Source organism: Pagrus pagrus (genome assembly GCF_965226575.1).
Source record: "Pagrus pagrus genome assembly, chromosome: 9".
Taxonomy (NCBI): domain Eukaryota; kingdom Metazoa; phylum Chordata; class Actinopteri; order Spariformes; family Sparidae; genus Pagrus; species Pagrus pagrus.
In genome coordinates, this window is record NC_140193.1 from 5097061 (window position 1) to 5114826 (window position 17766).

At 44.8% G+C, this 17766-nt stretch overlaps 1 protein-coding gene across 1 annotated transcript; it reads left to right on the top strand.

The window, feature by feature from the left end:
* Positions 1-1622: 1622 nt before the first annotated feature.
* On the top strand, positions 1623-16404 carry LOC311262959 (1-phosphatidylinositol 4,5-bisphosphate phosphodiesterase delta-4-like). The gene is made up of 16 exons (XM_084362731.1): positions 1623-1854; positions 4573-4664; positions 4809-4967; positions 5397-5625; positions 5779-5908; positions 6022-6253; positions 7189-7390; positions 7691-7835; positions 8609-8761; positions 9354-9524; positions 14115-14271; positions 14417-14533; positions 14964-15142; positions 15316-15448; positions 15672-15821; positions 15913-16404. The coding sequence occupies exons 2-16, from the start codon at positions 4646-4648 to the stop codon at positions 16002-16004; spliced, it is 2268 nt and encodes a 755-aa protein (XP_084218857.1). The 5' UTR covers positions 1623-1854; positions 4573-4645; the 3' UTR covers positions 16005-16404.
* Positions 16405-17766: the final 1362 nt, after the last annotated feature.

The following is a 17766-nucleotide window of genomic DNA, read 5'->3' on the forward strand; positions in this document are numbered from 1 at the left end:
CTAAGTTACATTACAGCATAAAATTTTTTTTTTAAAAATAGAAAAGTAGCAAACCCTTAAAACTAAAGCTGGGAATATTTACCTTTTAGTGTTGATTAACTGATCGACATGATTAATCTAAATAGTTGCCAATTAATTTCTGTCAACTAACCAATCAATGAGCTGTTTTAGCTCAATATGTACAGGTAAGTCTGGGCTCAACAAAAGCATCCAGCTTTTTCAAGTTAATTTTTTAATTGTGGGATATTTCAGTCGAGGCTCTGAAGTTTATCATCTGTCTATCAGATGATCAGATCAGAGATCACCTGTGCTCGCTGAGTGCTCCATCTAACGACCTCTTCACTGATGAGCCATCGCTTCCTTTTACCGGAACATTAACAGATTGTTGCCCCCGTAGGCTCCATTATCCTCCACGACCGAGATGGACATCATGTATGGTGGACACACCTTCGCTCGAGCCCTTCCATTTGTGAGAAAATCTTATCCCCAAGGTAGACGTTCCCTAAGAATGCATTGTGTGTTTTTCTCTGTTTACCTTTTATGAGGAATGAGCCTCAGCAGCTAAAGTCATTACAGGTCCAGTGAACCTTTTAAATGGAAGAGTACATTAGAGTGAGTGGGTTGAAAATGGGGAATGTGATGTTTTTTCCTCCACACTTTAGGCTAATAATGATCACAGAGTGTTTGTTTGCATGTTCAAAAACACTCAAAAAAATATTTATTTCATTTATTTATAAATCCATTAGATGTAAAGGGCCACATTTAATGCAAGGAGACAGAATAACCACTCTAAAAGCACTACTTTTATGTATAATACACATTATATTTTGGAGTCCCCCTTAACTTCATATGTAATAACTGAATAAACACCAAAGGTTTATGTAATTAAAATGCTAAAAAGTCAATGTTTTAAATGATTCTTTGAATGAAAGAGGTTCAAAGTATGATCACTGCATTTTAACATGCTTGTTGGACAGTGGATGTATAAATTAAGATGGACATTGTTATAAAAACTGCATCTAAAGCATCGTCTGCCAATCAAGGCTCTGCTCTGCAGCATGTGGAACGCTGCCAAGGTCTAAAGTACAGCACAGTCCTTTATCAGCATTTTCTCATACTGTTGCAATGTTATCAGATATCAGATTTAGCTATTAAGTAAAAGGAGAAGAGTTATCAAAAAGTAGGAGTCCTTGGATGACCTGTGATTAATTCTGCAGAGCTTGATTTTTTTTTCATGCAAGACATGCACTCCTCATTGTTTTATGATTTGGCTTCTTTCCCCAAAACAGCAGGTCTTTTCCCAGCATTGTGTTAGTCGTTATCAGTGCTCGACCAGAAACAAGAGAGTCACTCTGCGGAGCATCCACAGTCACACAGAGGATGAAGACAGAGCAAGGCAGACTGAGGGGGACCGGCCTTCACCAGAGGCAGCGAGAGGTCTGCGGACAGCAGAGTGAGGGAGTGGCAGGAAAGGAAGGAAGGCTGGCGCTGGTGGAGAGGAGGGGGGGTTGTAAAGAAGGAGGAGGAGGAGGATGAGGAGGGTGGGAGCTGAGCGTACCAGCGTGCGGCAGCAGAGACTAGGGAATCAGGTTTCTCAGAGTGGAGAGAGAGGGGAGGGAAGACGAGGCTGAGCCAGATTTCCCCTTCGCATACTCCCAGTCTTTTAAAGCCCTGAGCTCAGCTAACAGTCCCTGGACTCTCCTTGAATTTGGATCTCAGCGTGACGTTAACACCTCCATGAGCCCTCTCTCTCATCGGCCATCCACGGTCCTCCTACCCCTCAGTGTCTGAGGCCCTCCCTGGGAGAGCTGTACCCCCCTCTGGAGCGCTGACTCATTATACCCCTGCTTTTTGGTAAGTATAACTCTTTTTCTCTATGAAAGAAACATGCATATTGTAGTTTTGAGAGTGTTTTGGTCTCTCTTTGGCTGACGGCTTTGCTGAAGTGATGCTGTCTGTCTCATATTACTGCCTCTGGTTCTAATTTACTGTGCACAGCCCCCCTCCCTGCCAGGATTAAGAGTTATATATGGATTTTTATTGGACGGGCACTGTCTGTTCACTTGTTTGTTGGATTCTTTGAATAATTGTGTGCAGGGATTCATCAGTAAATACCACGGCACACTGTACAGTTTTGAGGAATCAAACTGATTCAAACCAGACCAGAAGCACATGAGATAAAAAAGTAGAAGCTGTTAGTTTTCATAACTGACTCGTTTATTCCCTTTACCCCTATTAGTCATGTCTTTGTGTGTTTGTGTGTCTGTGTGTGTGTGGTCAGTTAACTCCCTGAAGAAAGAAATAGCCTTGCGTGACTCATCATGTGCCTATCCAAAACAGTTCAGCATGGCCCCCAAAAATAAAACACAGCGTGACCTAATTGCAGCTTAAAAAGTCTGAGGAACGAAGGAGGGTGTGTCAAACTTTCAACAGCAGAATCTGGATGGAAACTAAGAAAATGTCTTTGACGTGGCTCGACCGGGAAAGCACTAAACATAAAAGGGCACATTAGTTTATGGAGCAAATAGCTGTGGAAAATAAGCCTCACTTTCATGGTCAGTCTGTTTTTTTCAGTGGTGGAGTGTGATATTAAACTGTGAAGCAACTGTGAATGCATTCCTCGCATCCTGTCAGTCATACTGTGGTGAGAGCTCTGTCTAATTTTCTCATAGACTTTCAGAGGAGGCTGGCACGGAGGGTTGTAAAACGCCAAGAACCCAAGATTTGTTCTTGTTGTTTCAGGACAGGAAAGGATGGCTGTCAGACAGGATAACAGATACACCGACGTTAGAAAGCCTTCTCTTTCAGGAAGCGTTTGATCCACATTTATCAGTGGACGCCAGAGATAGCCGGAGATTATCAGTTTTCACAGATAAGCAGAGAGCCTGCTGTGCATTTGCCTTGTTCTGCTTGGGTCTCAGTTGTTAATGACGAGGGCGTCAGGATAATGTTGAAATTCATGTTTTTGTGCTGTAGAAAATGACTCAACATGTTTTATAAAGCGACGGTCTCGTATGACTCAGTAGACACAGAGTAGTTCCAACACTTTATGGAGATGTTAAAGCCCACGTTCTGTCAAAAACATGTTAATCCTTTTGTTGAGGGTTTGAGCTTCACTGTGTAGAATGACACGTGCAGAGTTTGGTAGGTTATAGGTTTACATGCTTTAATGCTCAAAGAACACATCAGTTCTCTCATACTGTCATACTGATGTATCGTTGAAGAGAAATGACAATATATTGGCACTTATTGTCAAATAACGTGGACCACTTCCATATATTAAAAGAGACTTATTATGCTTTTCCACTCTTTTCCTTTCCTTCAGTGTTTCATAAAGGCTGGCAAAAGCTGGCTCAGGCGTGTGTGAGCTGACCAATCAGAGGAGACTGGGTATTCAGGAGGCGCTTTAGCTAGATGAAAAGTCACGTCATTATGATACATCCTCTGGGAACCATGAACATCAGTATCAGTATCAGTATATACCAAAGCAGAGGACTGACTGACTGACTGACTGACTAACAGACACACTGACGCCAGCGTGGCTAAAAGAAATACACATGAAATCTCCCTTTTGTTGATGCCAAGTTTTTGTCGCGGTTTTCATTTCACAACAATCCAGAATTTTATAATCTGAGAGTGATTGCAAAACAATCACATGAGAATAAATCAAATTAAAGGGGCGAGCACAGACTGCTGACAGTGCAGATTTTTCAGAGTCAGCACATGCACTGCAGGAGTTGCCGTGCACGAGCCTTTCAGTCTGCTTTGTCGCAGATAATGAATGAGTAAAGATTGATGGTGTGTGGGTGCATAAAGATTTAAACGCTGACTCATTCTGAAAATACCGTCACAGTTAGTGTGTGTAGTCCACCACATTCGTGCAGATTGTGTCAGCATCTATTTTTACAACTTAAATGATCTTTAAAGGGAATTGTGTGTTTTGTTTGCCGGAGTTTCATGTTTCAGAAGTCGGGTTCAGCAGAACTGGAGCTGGTAGGATTCAACATTCTGCTCAGGGATAGTTCAGCAGAGCAGATGCTTGCCAACACGGGGATCTGAGCCCAGATAACATCAAAGATTTGCTTCACCATCAGGCAGCACAGTTGTGAGGCACAACAAAATGGCTGCACACTCATTACACTAAATTTAAGACACTTTCACCTGGAATGACCATTTCAGTCAGATATAGGAAGTTGTTTTTAGAAAATTTTACTTATTCCACTGGCAGATTTTTTAAAAACTTATTACAGGGAAGAAGAAACCTCGTATTAATTGCTTTGTTTTAATGAATCAGTGGGGAAGTCATGTCTAGACAATGGGAACTAATAATTTCCTTCCTTAACAACTCATTTGTAGTTTCACTACAGTAAGGTACAGTTGCTCCAGTGAACCGGCTTGTCATTAATGCCAAACAAAAAGAAAACGGAAGCTTTCTGTTACTGTAACAAACTGGATCAGGGTGTTGCCTCTGCAGACAGTTGAAGATAAATGTAATGCTGTCACTATTTGTATTTATGGATCGGTTGAGTGGATATATAGAGCTTTCACAAAATGTGTTTTCTTTGGAAACAGGGAAAAAGAAGACATCTGCTCACATCTGCTTCTTCTTAGCAGCATATTTCCTTGGAATGATACAGGAATAACAATGGAACCTGAAGGCTCACGTGAGTGAATGTTATTTTCTCAGACTGTGATGATTTTGCACGTTGTTTGAAGGTTTATGATCTCACAGAAGTTCAGTGAATCAGTAACAGCAGAATCATTGGAGGTAGCTGAATCCTCTCACCTTGTAACATGTCTCTGTGCAGGTATCCAAGATGATCCCCATGTCAAGGTGATGATGGCAGGATCGACTCTGAGGAAAGTCAAGTCCCGCTCATGGAAGAAGCAGCGGCATTTCCGCCTCCTGGAAGATGGCCAGACCATCTGGTACAAGTCCAGATGGGCAGGGAGAGGCCACTCCACATGTGAGTACAGAATGATTGTACGGACATAATAGCTGTTGTTTTATCTGTATGATTTTCCCAGTCAATCTCAAATAACTCACACTATATAGGGCTCACATTCCTTGAAACATGGGGCCATCCATGGTGCCCAAAAACCACAAGTGCACTCCAGATCAATTGGTTACACATTACTTAATGGATTCTGAAATAATTTATGAACTCCTGCCACTACAGGGGGGTAAAATATCAAGCAAAATGATGTTAATTATTTTCGCTCATGTTATAATCTACATATTCCTAAATGAAGTTGCGTTTTATCAAATTGTTTCAAAATACTTTAATCCAGCTGTGGTTTAGTCCAGCATAAATGGCCTTATAGATTCACAACAGTGTTTCAAGATCAAGCCCAAAAATGAACTTTTATCTTACCACACTCCGATCATGTTTCAGTCTCCATCAGCGAGCTGGAGGCCGTGCGTGAGGGCCACCAGTCGGAGGTCCTGCTGAGCATCGCCGAGGAGTTCCCCGCCGACCTCTGCTTCACCTTGGTGTTTCATGGTCGCCAAGGCAACCTGGACCTCGTGGCAGACTCGCCAGAAGAAGCCCGGGCCTGGATCCAGGGAGTCCGCAAGCTGATTCACAAGACTCAAACCATGGACGAGAAGGAGAGGCTAGACCAGTATCCTTTTTCCATCCTGTCTTCTCTCAACAAAGTGCCAAAGTGCAAACAGCTGATTTTGAGAGTAATTTTGTAATTCCTGATGGGAAATTGAAGCTCTTTATGATATGATTTTCACTTCTGAGCTGGAGTTTTTCCTCAGCTTCTCCTCAGGTGGGTCTGGGACTGGTTTCAGAAAGCTGACAAAAACAAAGATGGGAAGATGACTTTCAAAGAGGTGAGGAAACTGCTGAAGATGATGAACGTAGACATGAACGAGGAACACGCTCTGCACCTCTTCACGGTGAGCTCATTCTGTTTTCTGATGGAAAAAAATTGGACGGCAACTGTTTTTTTTTTTTTTTTTACAAAGTGTGAACTACGTAGTAAAAGGCTAAATCTCCATTATTTCCACAGATGGCTGACAAGTCAGACAGCGGCTCTTTGGAAATCGAGGAGTTCGTCCTCTTCTATAAAATGCTGACACAGAGGGATGAGGTGTGGAAGGTGTTCCAGGATTACTCTGGAGATGGAGAGAAGTTGACGTTGGAGGAGCTGGAGAACTTCCTGAAGATAGAGCAGCGGGAGGGAGAGCAGAGTGTTCAGCACGCTCCCGAGCTGATCGACCGCTACGAGCCCTCCGAATCAGGTAAACATGGCTGTGACCTGCCTCAGTCACACAGGCTGGACCTCAAGACGAGTTGCCCAGTTACATAACTGCCCTGAAATACAGCAGCACATGTTTTATCTAGTAATAAAAATGTGCAGAAGGTGCTCCTATATTAAATATTGATCGTAGATATACATCTCAGTGTTTCTCAGAGACAGCACTTTGCCATGATATTGTTTTCTATCTTATTGTTTTTATAGTATACATCAACTATGTATATATATTATATATTTTTATATTTTAATCTAGCACCCTAAATTAGTTGAATTTTTTTTTTCTACTTTAAGGCGTTTAATATTTGTGCTAAGCACAGTTCAGCTGAGGCTAATGTGAATCTGTTTTACAGATATTTGGTCATAAATTTAAGTATTTACTAAGTTATTACAGTTTTACCCTCAAGGAAATTTGAAAATCTGAAGGGAGTTTTTGTATTGTATTGTGTATATTGCAAGGATATTTCACTCTTTCATGTCTTGGTGATGTTAGAGGAAGATTTGGGGGATAATCCAAGTCTTGAGGATTCTTTCTCTTGGGACCATGAATATCTGTAGGAAGTTTTATGGCAAAAGTTGTTGAGATATCTCAGTCTGGTAAAAATGGTGGACTGACCAACTAACCAACCAACCAACCAACCAACCAACTGCCATCATGTAGGCTTAAAACCTGTTGGTCTTTCTGATTGAACACTCACACCAAATACAACACATAATCTAATCTAATCTTTCCACTCTAGTTATTTTTATTAGAGCAAATCAGCAAAGACATGTGAATGCTTGAGCCAATAGCCTTTTATTTAGAGCCATGGTACATTTATTGGAAATTCATTGTATGCATGATTATCAAAGTATCTACGGCCGATTAAACCTGGACTGTACATTTGTTCCAACACCATCTGTATCGTACCGTCTGTGCAGCCAAGAAGCAAGGCGCCATGTCCTTCGATGGCTTCCAGATGTACCTCTGCTCACAGGAGGGCTCCATCTTTAAACCTGAGCATCGAGAGCTCCACCAGGACATGAGCCAACCGCTCAGCCACTACTTCATCTCCTCCTCACACAACACCTACCTGCTGGAGGACCAGCTGCGAGGACACAGCAGCCTGGAGGCATACATCCAGTGAGGGCACCTTCATGTGCAACACACAACACACTTTATTCTCAGTACTCAGTACAATAAAAGCATTCAGAAGTGAAAGGGAGTTTTCTTCTTTTTAAATTGAATGAAAAGCTGAGAATAACTTGTGAATAATTGTATCATGAGGTGAGAGACACAGAGGGTTCATTCATAAAAGTTTGTCGAAATCTTCTTTTAGACCAACAAAATCCAATAAATAAATGAAGTATTCATAGACTGAAATGTGAACAAAACAATGGTGATTACTTACATTTGTGTGTGTGTGTGTGTGTGTGTGTGTAGGGCCCTGAAGAGAGGCTGTCGCTGTGTGGAGGTGGACTGCTGGGAAGGCAGCGACGGTGAACCCATCGTGTATCACGGTCACACTTTGACTTCCAAGATTCTTTTCAGAGACGTCGTCTCAACGCTGAAAGAGTACGCCTTCAAGGTGAGCACAAGTATTCGCTGTTGAAGGTTTGGTTCTCTCAAATTACACTGAACACATATTTCATCAATATCTCCTACTGGTATCCAGCCATGCAGCCTGACCTGGTTTTAATATCAAATTCAAACGCCAGCAACAGTTACATTTCTTGAGGAAAGCATCCCTATAAAAACTGTTGATTAGGGAATCTACGTAATAACGTGGACACTGTTTATAAAAAAAGATGTTACTGTTGATATTTTTCATGGCTGTGAATACCACAAACTAAACAATTCATTCACAGAGACACAGATACAGAACTTTATTTATATAGGACTTTTCTCAACAGTGTTACAAAATCAGGACTGATCTTGTTTAAATGCATGTCTCCTCTTCATGGCTACACACCACTAAAGGTGCCTAAATAAAGTATATTTTGGTTTTAAGCAAACCAAAACCCTTGAGAGCAGCAGAGAGTGGGCCCAGATGGAGCAGCTGGTAACCTTCCTGCCCCTGGAATCAAACATACCCCTGCTGACTGACCTACATGGACGACAACCAGGAAACTCTCACGTGTCTCCACTTCTCTTTATAATCCCACTGAAACTTTCCTACTCAACTCCAGAAAGATATCATGACGAAAATGTTTTGAAAGATTGTGAAAACGTATGCTCAAAGGCATAATATTTAACATTTCCCAATTGAAATGACTAAAAGGATCTTTGTTACGCTGTAAAAGCCCCTTTTCTTAAAATAATTTTAATAGTATTGTGTCATCTCTTTCCTGTTTTCGACAGACATCAGACTTCCCCGTCATCCTATCTCTTGAGAATCACTGCGGTGTGGAGCAGCAGACCGTCATGGCCCGACACCTGAGTCAAATCTTGGGGAACACACTGCTGACCACCCCGCTGGACGGGACGATCCCTCAACAGCTTCCTTCTCCACAGGTTACAATCTGAGTTTGGGATTTGTTCCGGCGAGGCACCCTAGGATTAATTTTTCCTCTCAACTTCCTCTACAAAGGAACATAAATGCTATAAATTCAGTAACTTCTTGTGTGATGACTTTTGTTAGTTAGTGATTCAATGTTTTAAGACAATATCCTTTGTGATGTTGGTGAAGCTTCGATGTCATTAACAATTCAGAGGCATTTCGAGGTTCGTGCATCTCTTGTCATCCATCTTCCACTTCTACTAAAAGCAATAGTGTAACTTCCAAACTCTTTCCCATTAGAGCACTTAGGACAATCAATGCTAACGTGAAGTAATGGCAGATAAATGCTATGTGGAATTCCATTGAGGATTTTGCCAATTAAATAGTGGTGCATCGGTGCATTTAGTTTGAAGATGGCAAAGTGCAGGATGATAGAGCACCTGAGTGAGTAGTCTGGGTACTGAGGACAACAAATACCTTTTGAAATAACATTAATGGATATCTTTTGAACTTTCAAAATAACAGAAAAGCACTACAGAGGAATTTGAGGCAGTTATTACACATATCACTCCAACCAGTGCGTGTCTGTGTTGGTGTTCATCACAGGAACTGAAGGGGAAAATATTGCTGAAGGCCAAGAAGATTGGCGGCCTAGAAGTGTGTCCGGATGAAACCCTGACGGATGAAGTCAGTGATGATGAAGAAATGCCCAACGATGAGGCTGAGAGTGTGTCTGCAGGAAACCCACCCGCTGAGTGTTCGAACCACAACGCAAAGGTGAGACGAACTCGATACTTTAATCCAACAGAGCCCTCTTATAAGTTTTCCTTACAGTGGGGAGTGAAGGAAAACAGAAGACAGAGGCGTCAGAAGTGATAATGAAGACAGGAGTGGATGGAGACAGGAAACTGGGTTGAGACTTAAGAGACAACGAGGCGAGACTGGAGTAAAGATAATGGGAAGAAACAGGAAACAGGGATATGTAAAAGACAGATAGTGAAGTGAGAAAGAAATCAGCCTCCAGTGTGATTTTCCTCCACTTATGGAAAAACAAACCACGATATAAAGACATTTAACTCTGCAAGTTTACCAAGAACGTATCATTTTCAATGAACTACACTGCAGACTGTAGTCTCTGTGAACACTGACAGGCAGATCTGTGTTATATATGCTCCTCTCCTCTACAAAAACGTCGCTTTTTACACAAGAAAAGCGATAACTTAATGTGTAACATTTGCTGAATTTACAAGAAGGCCCAAATAACTAAGAATGTGTCACAGAAAGAGTCATACAAAGTTTATAAAGTTTCCCCCAACTCAACAACTCACAAAATTGAGAGATTTTATAATGGAGTCTGGGGAATTTCCCTCACTCTTCATCTCCTTGCTGTTGTCGACTGCAGTTGTTGTGGCTGCTTTGAACTATAGTATGTTGCCGTTCCTTGTTAATAACTATGAGATATAAGTTATCCTGGCCATTGAAATTAATACAAAAAACATGATGTTTTAAATGTCACACATTTACTACGACGTCATCATATAGTCTGACCTCAAACTGTCAGACTTCCAGCATCCCTGACTTAAATAAACTAACCGGCCAGTGCAGCTACAGCATCGCCCTGCTGGGGCAATTAACTGGAAGCATCTGCGGCTTGATGATTAAATTAGGGTTGATGAGAAATATGAGAAGGAATCCTGATCATCTAAGTAAGAGACAGTAATTAAATAATACTTCCAGTAATTTGACCACTGCTAACATGAAATTACAACATAAAGAGTAAAGTAATAATCGACCAGTAATTTGTCCTAAATTTAAAAGGAAACAGCTAATCTTCAATCACCAGAATAAATGTTAAGCCAAATACGTTTCTGCAAAACCACAGAAGAGTTCAAACTGACTGTTGCTTTATGTTGCAACATTTGTTTAGATCCATCCCATCCATCCATCCATTTTCTTCCGCTTATCCGGGGCCGGGTCGCGGGGGCAGGGACACCCAGACTTCCCTCTCCCCGGACACTTCCTCCAGCTCCTCCAGGAGGATCCCAAGGCGTTCCCAGGCCAGCTGGGTGACATAGTCACTCCAGTGTGTCCTGGGTCTTCCTCGGGGTCTCCTCCCCCCGGTGGGGCATGCCTGGAACACCTCCCGAGGGAGGCGTCCAGGGGGCATACGATACAGATGCCCGAGCCACCTCAGCTGGCTCCTCTCGCTGTGGAGGAGCAGCGGCTCTACTCCGAGCTCCTCCCGTGTGGCGGAGCTCCTCACCCTATCTCTAAGGGAGCGCCCCGCCGCCCTGCGAAGGAAACTCATTTCGGCCGCTTGTATCCGGGATCTTATTCTTTCGGTCACGACCCAAAGTTCGTGACCATAGGTGAGGGTAGGAACGTAGATTGACCGGTAAATCGAGAGCCTCGCCTTACGGCTCAGCTCTCTCTTCACCACGACAGACCGATACAACGACCGCATTACTGTGGCCGCTGCACCGATCCGCCTGTCAATCTCACGCTCCATCCTTCCCTCACTCGTGAACAAGACCCCAAGATACTTGAACTCCTCCACTTGAGGCAGGAACTCTCCCCCAACCAGGAGGGAGCAAGCCACCTTTTTCCGGTCGAGAACCATGGCCTCGGACTTGGAGGTGCTGATTCTCATCCCAGCTGCTTCACACTCGGCTGCAAACCGCCCCAGGACATGCTGGAGGTCCTGGCTCGAAGGAGCCAACAAGACAACATCGTCCGCAAAAAGCAGGGATGAAATCCTGTGGTTACCGAACCAGATCCCCTCCGGCCCATGACTGCGCCTAGAAATTCTGTCCATAAAAATAATGAACAGAACCGGTGACAAAGGGCAGCCCTGCCGGAGTCCAACATGCACTGGAAAAAGGTCCGACTTACTGCCGACAATACGAACCAGACTCCTGCTCCGGTCGTACAGGGGCCGTACAGCCCTTAGCAGAGGGCCCCGACCCCGTACTCCCGAAGCACCTCCCACAGAATGCCACGAGGGTCGAATGCCTTCTCCAAGTCCACAAACCACATGTGGACTGGTTGGGCAAACTCCCTTGAACCCTCGAGCACCCTGCAGAGGGTATAGAGCTGGTCCAGTGTTCCACGGCCAGGACAAAAACCGCATTGTTAGCCCTGAATCCGAGGTTCGACTATCGGCCGAATTCTCCTCTCCAGTACCCTGGAGTAGACTTAACCAGGGAGGCTGAGGAGTGTGATCCCCCGATAGTTGGAACACACCCTCCGGTCCCCCTTTTTGAATAGAGAGACCACCACCCCAATCTGCCAGTCCAGAGGCACTGTCCCCAACTGCCACGCGATGTTGCAGAGACGTGTCAGCCAAGACAGCCCCACAACATCCGGAGACTTGAGGTACTCAGGGTGGATCTCATCCACCCCCGGTGCTTTGCCACTGGGCAGCTTCCGAACTACCTCAGTGACTTCAGCTTGGGTGATGCATGAATCAACCTCCAAGTCCCCAGCCTCTGCTTCCTCTATGGAAGGCATGTCAGTGGGATTGAGGAGATCCTCGAAGTATTCCTTCCATCGCCCGACAATATCCCCAGTCGAGGTCAACAGCTCCCCACCTCCACCGTAAACAGTGTTGGTGGAGGGCTGCTTCCCCGTCCTGAGGCGCCGGGTGGTTTGCCAGAATTTCCTCGAGGCCGACTGGTAGTCCTCCTTGAAGCGACACCTTACCGTGGTGGAGGGGTTTGAGCACCTGAATGATCCTAGGAGCTATGTTGTCCGGGGCTTAATGTCCCTGGTAGGGTCTCCCAAGGCAAACAGGTCCTAGGTGACAGGTCAGACTAAGAGCGGTTCTAAAGCCCCTTATGATAGAGACCACATCAAGGACGTTCATGTTGCCCGGAATGGCGTCACCGGGGCCCCACCCTGGAGCCAGGCCCGGGGCTGGGGCTTGCAGGCGAGCACCTGGTGGCCGGGTCTTTGCCCACGGGACCCAGCCGGGCACAGCCCGAAAGAGCGACGTGGGCCCGCCCTCCAGTAGGCCCACCACCCGCAGGAGGGTCCAGAAGGGGCAGGTGCGGTGTGATTTGGGTTGCTGTCCTCGGCGGGTGCCCCGGCGACCCAATCCCCGGACGGTGACTCTAGCCATGGGGACATGGAATGTCACCTCACTGGGGGGGCGCCTGAGCTAGTGCGGGAGGTTGATCGCTACCGACTAGAGATAGTTGGGCTCGCCTCCACGCACAGTCTGGGCTCTGGAACCCAACTCCTTGAGAGGGGCTGGACTCTCTTCTACTCTGGAGTTGCCCACGGTAAGAGGCGGCGAGCTGGTGTGGGCTTGTTCATAGCTCCCCAGCTCAGCCGCCATGTGTTGGAGTTTTCCCCGGTGAACGAGAGGGTCGTTTCCCTGCGCCTTTGGGTCGGGGATAGGTCTCTCACTGTCATTTCGGCCTACAGGCCAAACAGCAGTGCAGAGTACCCGGCCTTCTTGGAGTCCCTGGGAGGAGTACTGGAGAGTACTCCAACTGGGGACTCCATCGTTCTACTGGGGGACTTCAACGCTCACGTGGGTGGTGACAGTGTTACCTGGAGGGGTGTGATTGGGAGGAACGGCCTCCCCGATCTGAACCCAAGCGGTGTTCTGTTGTTGGACTTCTGTGCTAGTCACAGTTTGTCCATAACGAACACCATGTTCAAGCATAAGGGTGTCCATCAGTGCACGTGGCACCAGGACACCCTAGGCCGGAGGTCAATGATCGACTTTGTGGTCGTGCCATCTGATCTCAGGCCGTATGTCTTGGACACTCGGGTGAAGAGAGGGGCTGAGCTGTCAACTGATCACCACCTGGTGGTGAGTTGGATCCGCTGGCAGGGGAGGAAGCTGGACAGACTTGGCAGACCTAAACGTATTGTGAGGGTCTGCTGGGAACGTCTCGTGGAACCCTCTGTCGGGGAGGTCTTCAACTCCCACCTCCGGGAGAGCTTTGACCAGATACCGAGGGAGGCTGGGGACATTGAGTCCGAATGGACTTTGTTCTCCGCTTCCATTGTTGACACGGTCGTTCGAAGCTGTGGCCGTAAGGTCTCCGGTGCCTGCCGTGGCGGCAATCCCCAAACTCGGTGGTGGACACCGAAAGTAAGGGATGCTGTCAAGCTGAAGAAGGAGTCCTATCGAGCCTGGTTGGCTTGGGGGACATCTGAGGCAGCTGACGGGTACCGGCAGGCCCAGCGTGCTGCAGCGCGGGCGGTCGCGGAAGCAAAGGTTCGGGTCTGGGAAAGGTTCCGGGAGGCCATGGAGGAGGACTACATTTGTTTAGAGACATTCTTAATGTTATAGGCTGATGGGAATATGATTTGTTTGTTGACTAATTTTGCATTTCATTTTCTATTCTATAGCAGAAGAAGTCTAAACTGTCCAGGGAGCTGTCAGACCTGGTGGTTTACTGTAAGAGTGTACACTTCCACGGCTTTGAGCACGCTCGATCACAAGGCAAATGCTACGAGATGTCCTCATTCTCTGAATCCAAGGCTAAGAAGCTCTCTAAGGAAGCAGGTACCATGAGGTGTCATTTTAAAGGAAAAAATATAAAAGAATAGGTGGATGTTAATATTTCCTTTTTATATAAAATGCAATCATTTATAACTGTCTGAGTCATAGTCATAGTCATGTGGACTATAGAAACATTTCTTCTCTTCAGGGGCAGATTTTGTGCAGTACAACAGCAGGCAGCTGAGCAGGATCTACCCCAGTGGTCTCAGGACAGACTCCTCTAACTACAACCCTCAGGAGATTTGGAGCGTGGGCTGTCAGATAGGTGAGAGGAGGTCGCCTTCTGCTGGTTAGACCAAAGGTTTCCTCTAAAATCACTCACGTCTCCTGTTTCCAGTCTAAATTGCAGAGTTTGAGATGTTTAACCCCTTTAAGATTAGATTTAGATAATTACGCTTTTATTTTTTTTAAATGAATGCCCTGTGTTACATAAAGACAACTTTACTCTAAGGTTTCAGTTTAACTGGCCATATATGAGTAGCACTTCTATCATATAACTAAAACATAAAATATAATCTTCCAACTGAAAAATTTAATTGAATTTTGGATGAAAAACAACTCTGCTGGACTTCTCACATGAACTATAACAGCTAGATAGAGACTCTTAGTCTGGGAAATCATGTGATACAGCCTGCCTCAGTAAAGACAGAAAAGGATCACACCTAATTACATTATTTCCTTTCCTCCTCCCAAAGTGGCTTTGAACTTCCAGACAGCGGGTCTAGAGATGGATCTGAACGACGGGCTGTTTAGACAGAATGGACGCTGTGGCTTCATCCTCAAACCCGACTTCATGAGAGACGGAAACACTCGGTTCAGTCCAGAGAAACCAGAGGAGCGGCAGGGCCACAAACCACGGCGCTTATCCATACAGGTTCGGAAATGCATGAAAGTCTAGCTGGTTGGTGGGTGCAGTGGGTAGCTGCTACTGTCAGCGTTTGCAGAAAAAAGCTTGCAGTGTCTTAATGAGACAAATTGCATTGTGTTCTTCTGTGCAATCACAGTGAGTTTCTGTATCTAATATGTAAATATGTTTGTGTGTGTCAGGTGATCAGCGGGCAGCAGCTTCCAAAAGTGAATCAGAAAGAAGGCTCTATTGTCGACCCGCTGGTCAGAGTGGAGATCTATGGAGTGCCCCAGGACCAGACCAAAGAAGAGACCAGTCACATTAACAACAATGGTGAGAGTGTCTTGAAAAGTAATACATGCATTCATTTACATAGACAGTTTGACGATATAAGGGCCAGGATGTCAAGAAAACGTTGCACAAATAAAATCTAAAACAGAAGTTTGGAAATAAGTAAAAAAGAAGTTTGGAAATAAGTAAAAAAGAAGTTTGGAAAATAAGTAAAAGTCACATCCCAGTTGGTCGTCCTCACTCCTCTGCTGCCCTCTACCTGCAGGTTTTAACCCCGTGTGGAACGAAACTTTAAATTTCATCATCCACGCTCCTGAGCTGGCCCTGGTTCGCTTTGTGGTGGAGGACTACGACAAGGCGTCCAGGAACGACTTCATGGGACAGTTCACTCTTCCGTTCACATGCATCCAACCAGGTGAGAGAAAGCACTGCACTGAAAACATCAAATGCAGGATAACTATGGGTTCACTTTATCTAATCCCAATTCCTCTCCTTTCCTTTTCCAGGATATCGTCACATACACCTGCTGTCTAGAGACGGAACGGCGATCCCTCCCTCCTCCCTCTTTGTCAACATCAGCATCTCAGAGCGCACATAAAGAAATCTGAGGACATAAACCAGAGGTGGTCCTGTGATGAAGGATGAGCTCAGCATGCACTAATACTTTTATCTTTTTTAAGTAGGGTAGTGGAAAAAGATATATTGAACATTCCCCACTAATTTAAAATAGCATCAGCAGGTCAGAAAAGTGAAAGTGAAAGTGTATGCTCCACAGTTTTAGGGTCACATTGCCAAATATCAGTATTATTAACCGACTGTTATACAGTACTCATAGCTTTATATCATTTTGTTCTACAATTATGTGCCTACCTGAGTAATTTCTAATGACTGATGTACAAATTTGAGGAGGTTATGTTGTTAATGTAAATGTTCATGTTAAAGTCTGTAAATACGGTGCAATACATTTTCTGAATGAAGTAAAATTCATCAAAAACTCATTTATTGTTGAAGTTAATTTCTTCACTCTTTTTCAGACTTTTTACAGCACAATAAAATCTATGTTAGCTTCCTTTTGGCACTGACTGACCACTGCATCTACTGTGTCATCTCTTTATTGTTTTGTATCACTATCTTCCTCTTTAACAGTCCCTTCCTCCTCCTCCTCCTCCTCCATTCCGGTTGCCCTCTCATCCAGCGTCCCCTCCAGGGCCTCCTTCAGGGTCAGGCTTCCTGCCTCAGAGTCCCTCACCACCCCTTCCTCCACTGACACCTCTGGGTGGTGCCTCTGTAAATGCTTCACCACCTGGAACTTCTGTTTGGCTCTGTAGGAGCAGTGACGGCAGCAGAAAGGCTGCTGCTTGGTGTGCGACAGGTAGTGATGTCTGAGACCAGCTGGCCACCTGAAGGCCTTCTGGCACAGGCCGCACGCGTACGGCCGATCGTCGCCGTGTTGGCGCTGGTGGGTCTTCAGGATGAAACTGGTCTTGAAGGCTTTGCCACATTTCTCACAGATGTAAGGGCGAGCCTCACAGTGTTGTGTGTCCCGGTGGGCACAGAGGACCGATATCTGCCTGGTTGGTGCTATTAATCCATCTGCAAATAAGATGACATTCACTGATGGCAGTGGCTGGTGTTCATCCGTTGTGTCACATCAATTTTGCTCTAAAACATTAATGAGTTACTGGTTCGTGACATCCCTGCCATCGGTTTATAAAGCTATAAGGCAAGTACTAAAAAATTCTCTTTGAGTGGGTAGTTATAGCAGGCTGAAAAGGCTTGAAAGCAGTTACCTTTTCATGTGAAATAAGTTTATATTAAAGGTTATTCTTCTTTATTGATTCCACACATGAACAATGTACAGGATGTGTTGTGTTGTGGTTTCCCTGAAATGTACAAATAAACAACAATAAATATATTAGTATGATATAAAAATAAAGTAATATGACTGTAAAATTAACAGACACATACTCAGAGCATGCAGTGAGATAATGACTGAGGTCAAATAATACTCTCTAATGGCCGCACGGGGGCGCCTCAGGCCCATCATTTCAATCTAACACACGACTGTAGCAAACGTAAATACAGTCAGATGCAAAACCCATCCACAGCACCAAACTCTCAATCAGAACAGTATTATATGTTTAGAACATGTATATGAAGGAAAACAAACATATTAACAGATTATGAATTAGCAGAATATCTCTCTACTGTCAGAGATAGAAAGCAGAGACAGATCCTAACCAAGTACAGGCTCAGTGACCACAAACTGACAATCCAAACTGGAAGACACAAACTATCATGGCAACCAAAAGAAAACAGTACATGTGGTCACTGCTCGACAGGTGAGGTTGAGACAGACA

Coding starts and splice junctions, on each gene's coding strand:
- LOC311262959 (XM_084362731.1), top strand. Junction 5,909..6,021: donor ACGCTCTGCACCTCTTCACG/GTGAGCTCATTC, acceptor TTATTTCCACAG/ATGGCTGACAAGTCAGACAG. Junction 8,762..9,353: donor AACAGCTTCCTTCTCCACAG/GTTACAATCTGA, acceptor TGTTCATCACAG/GAACTGAAGGGGAAAATATT.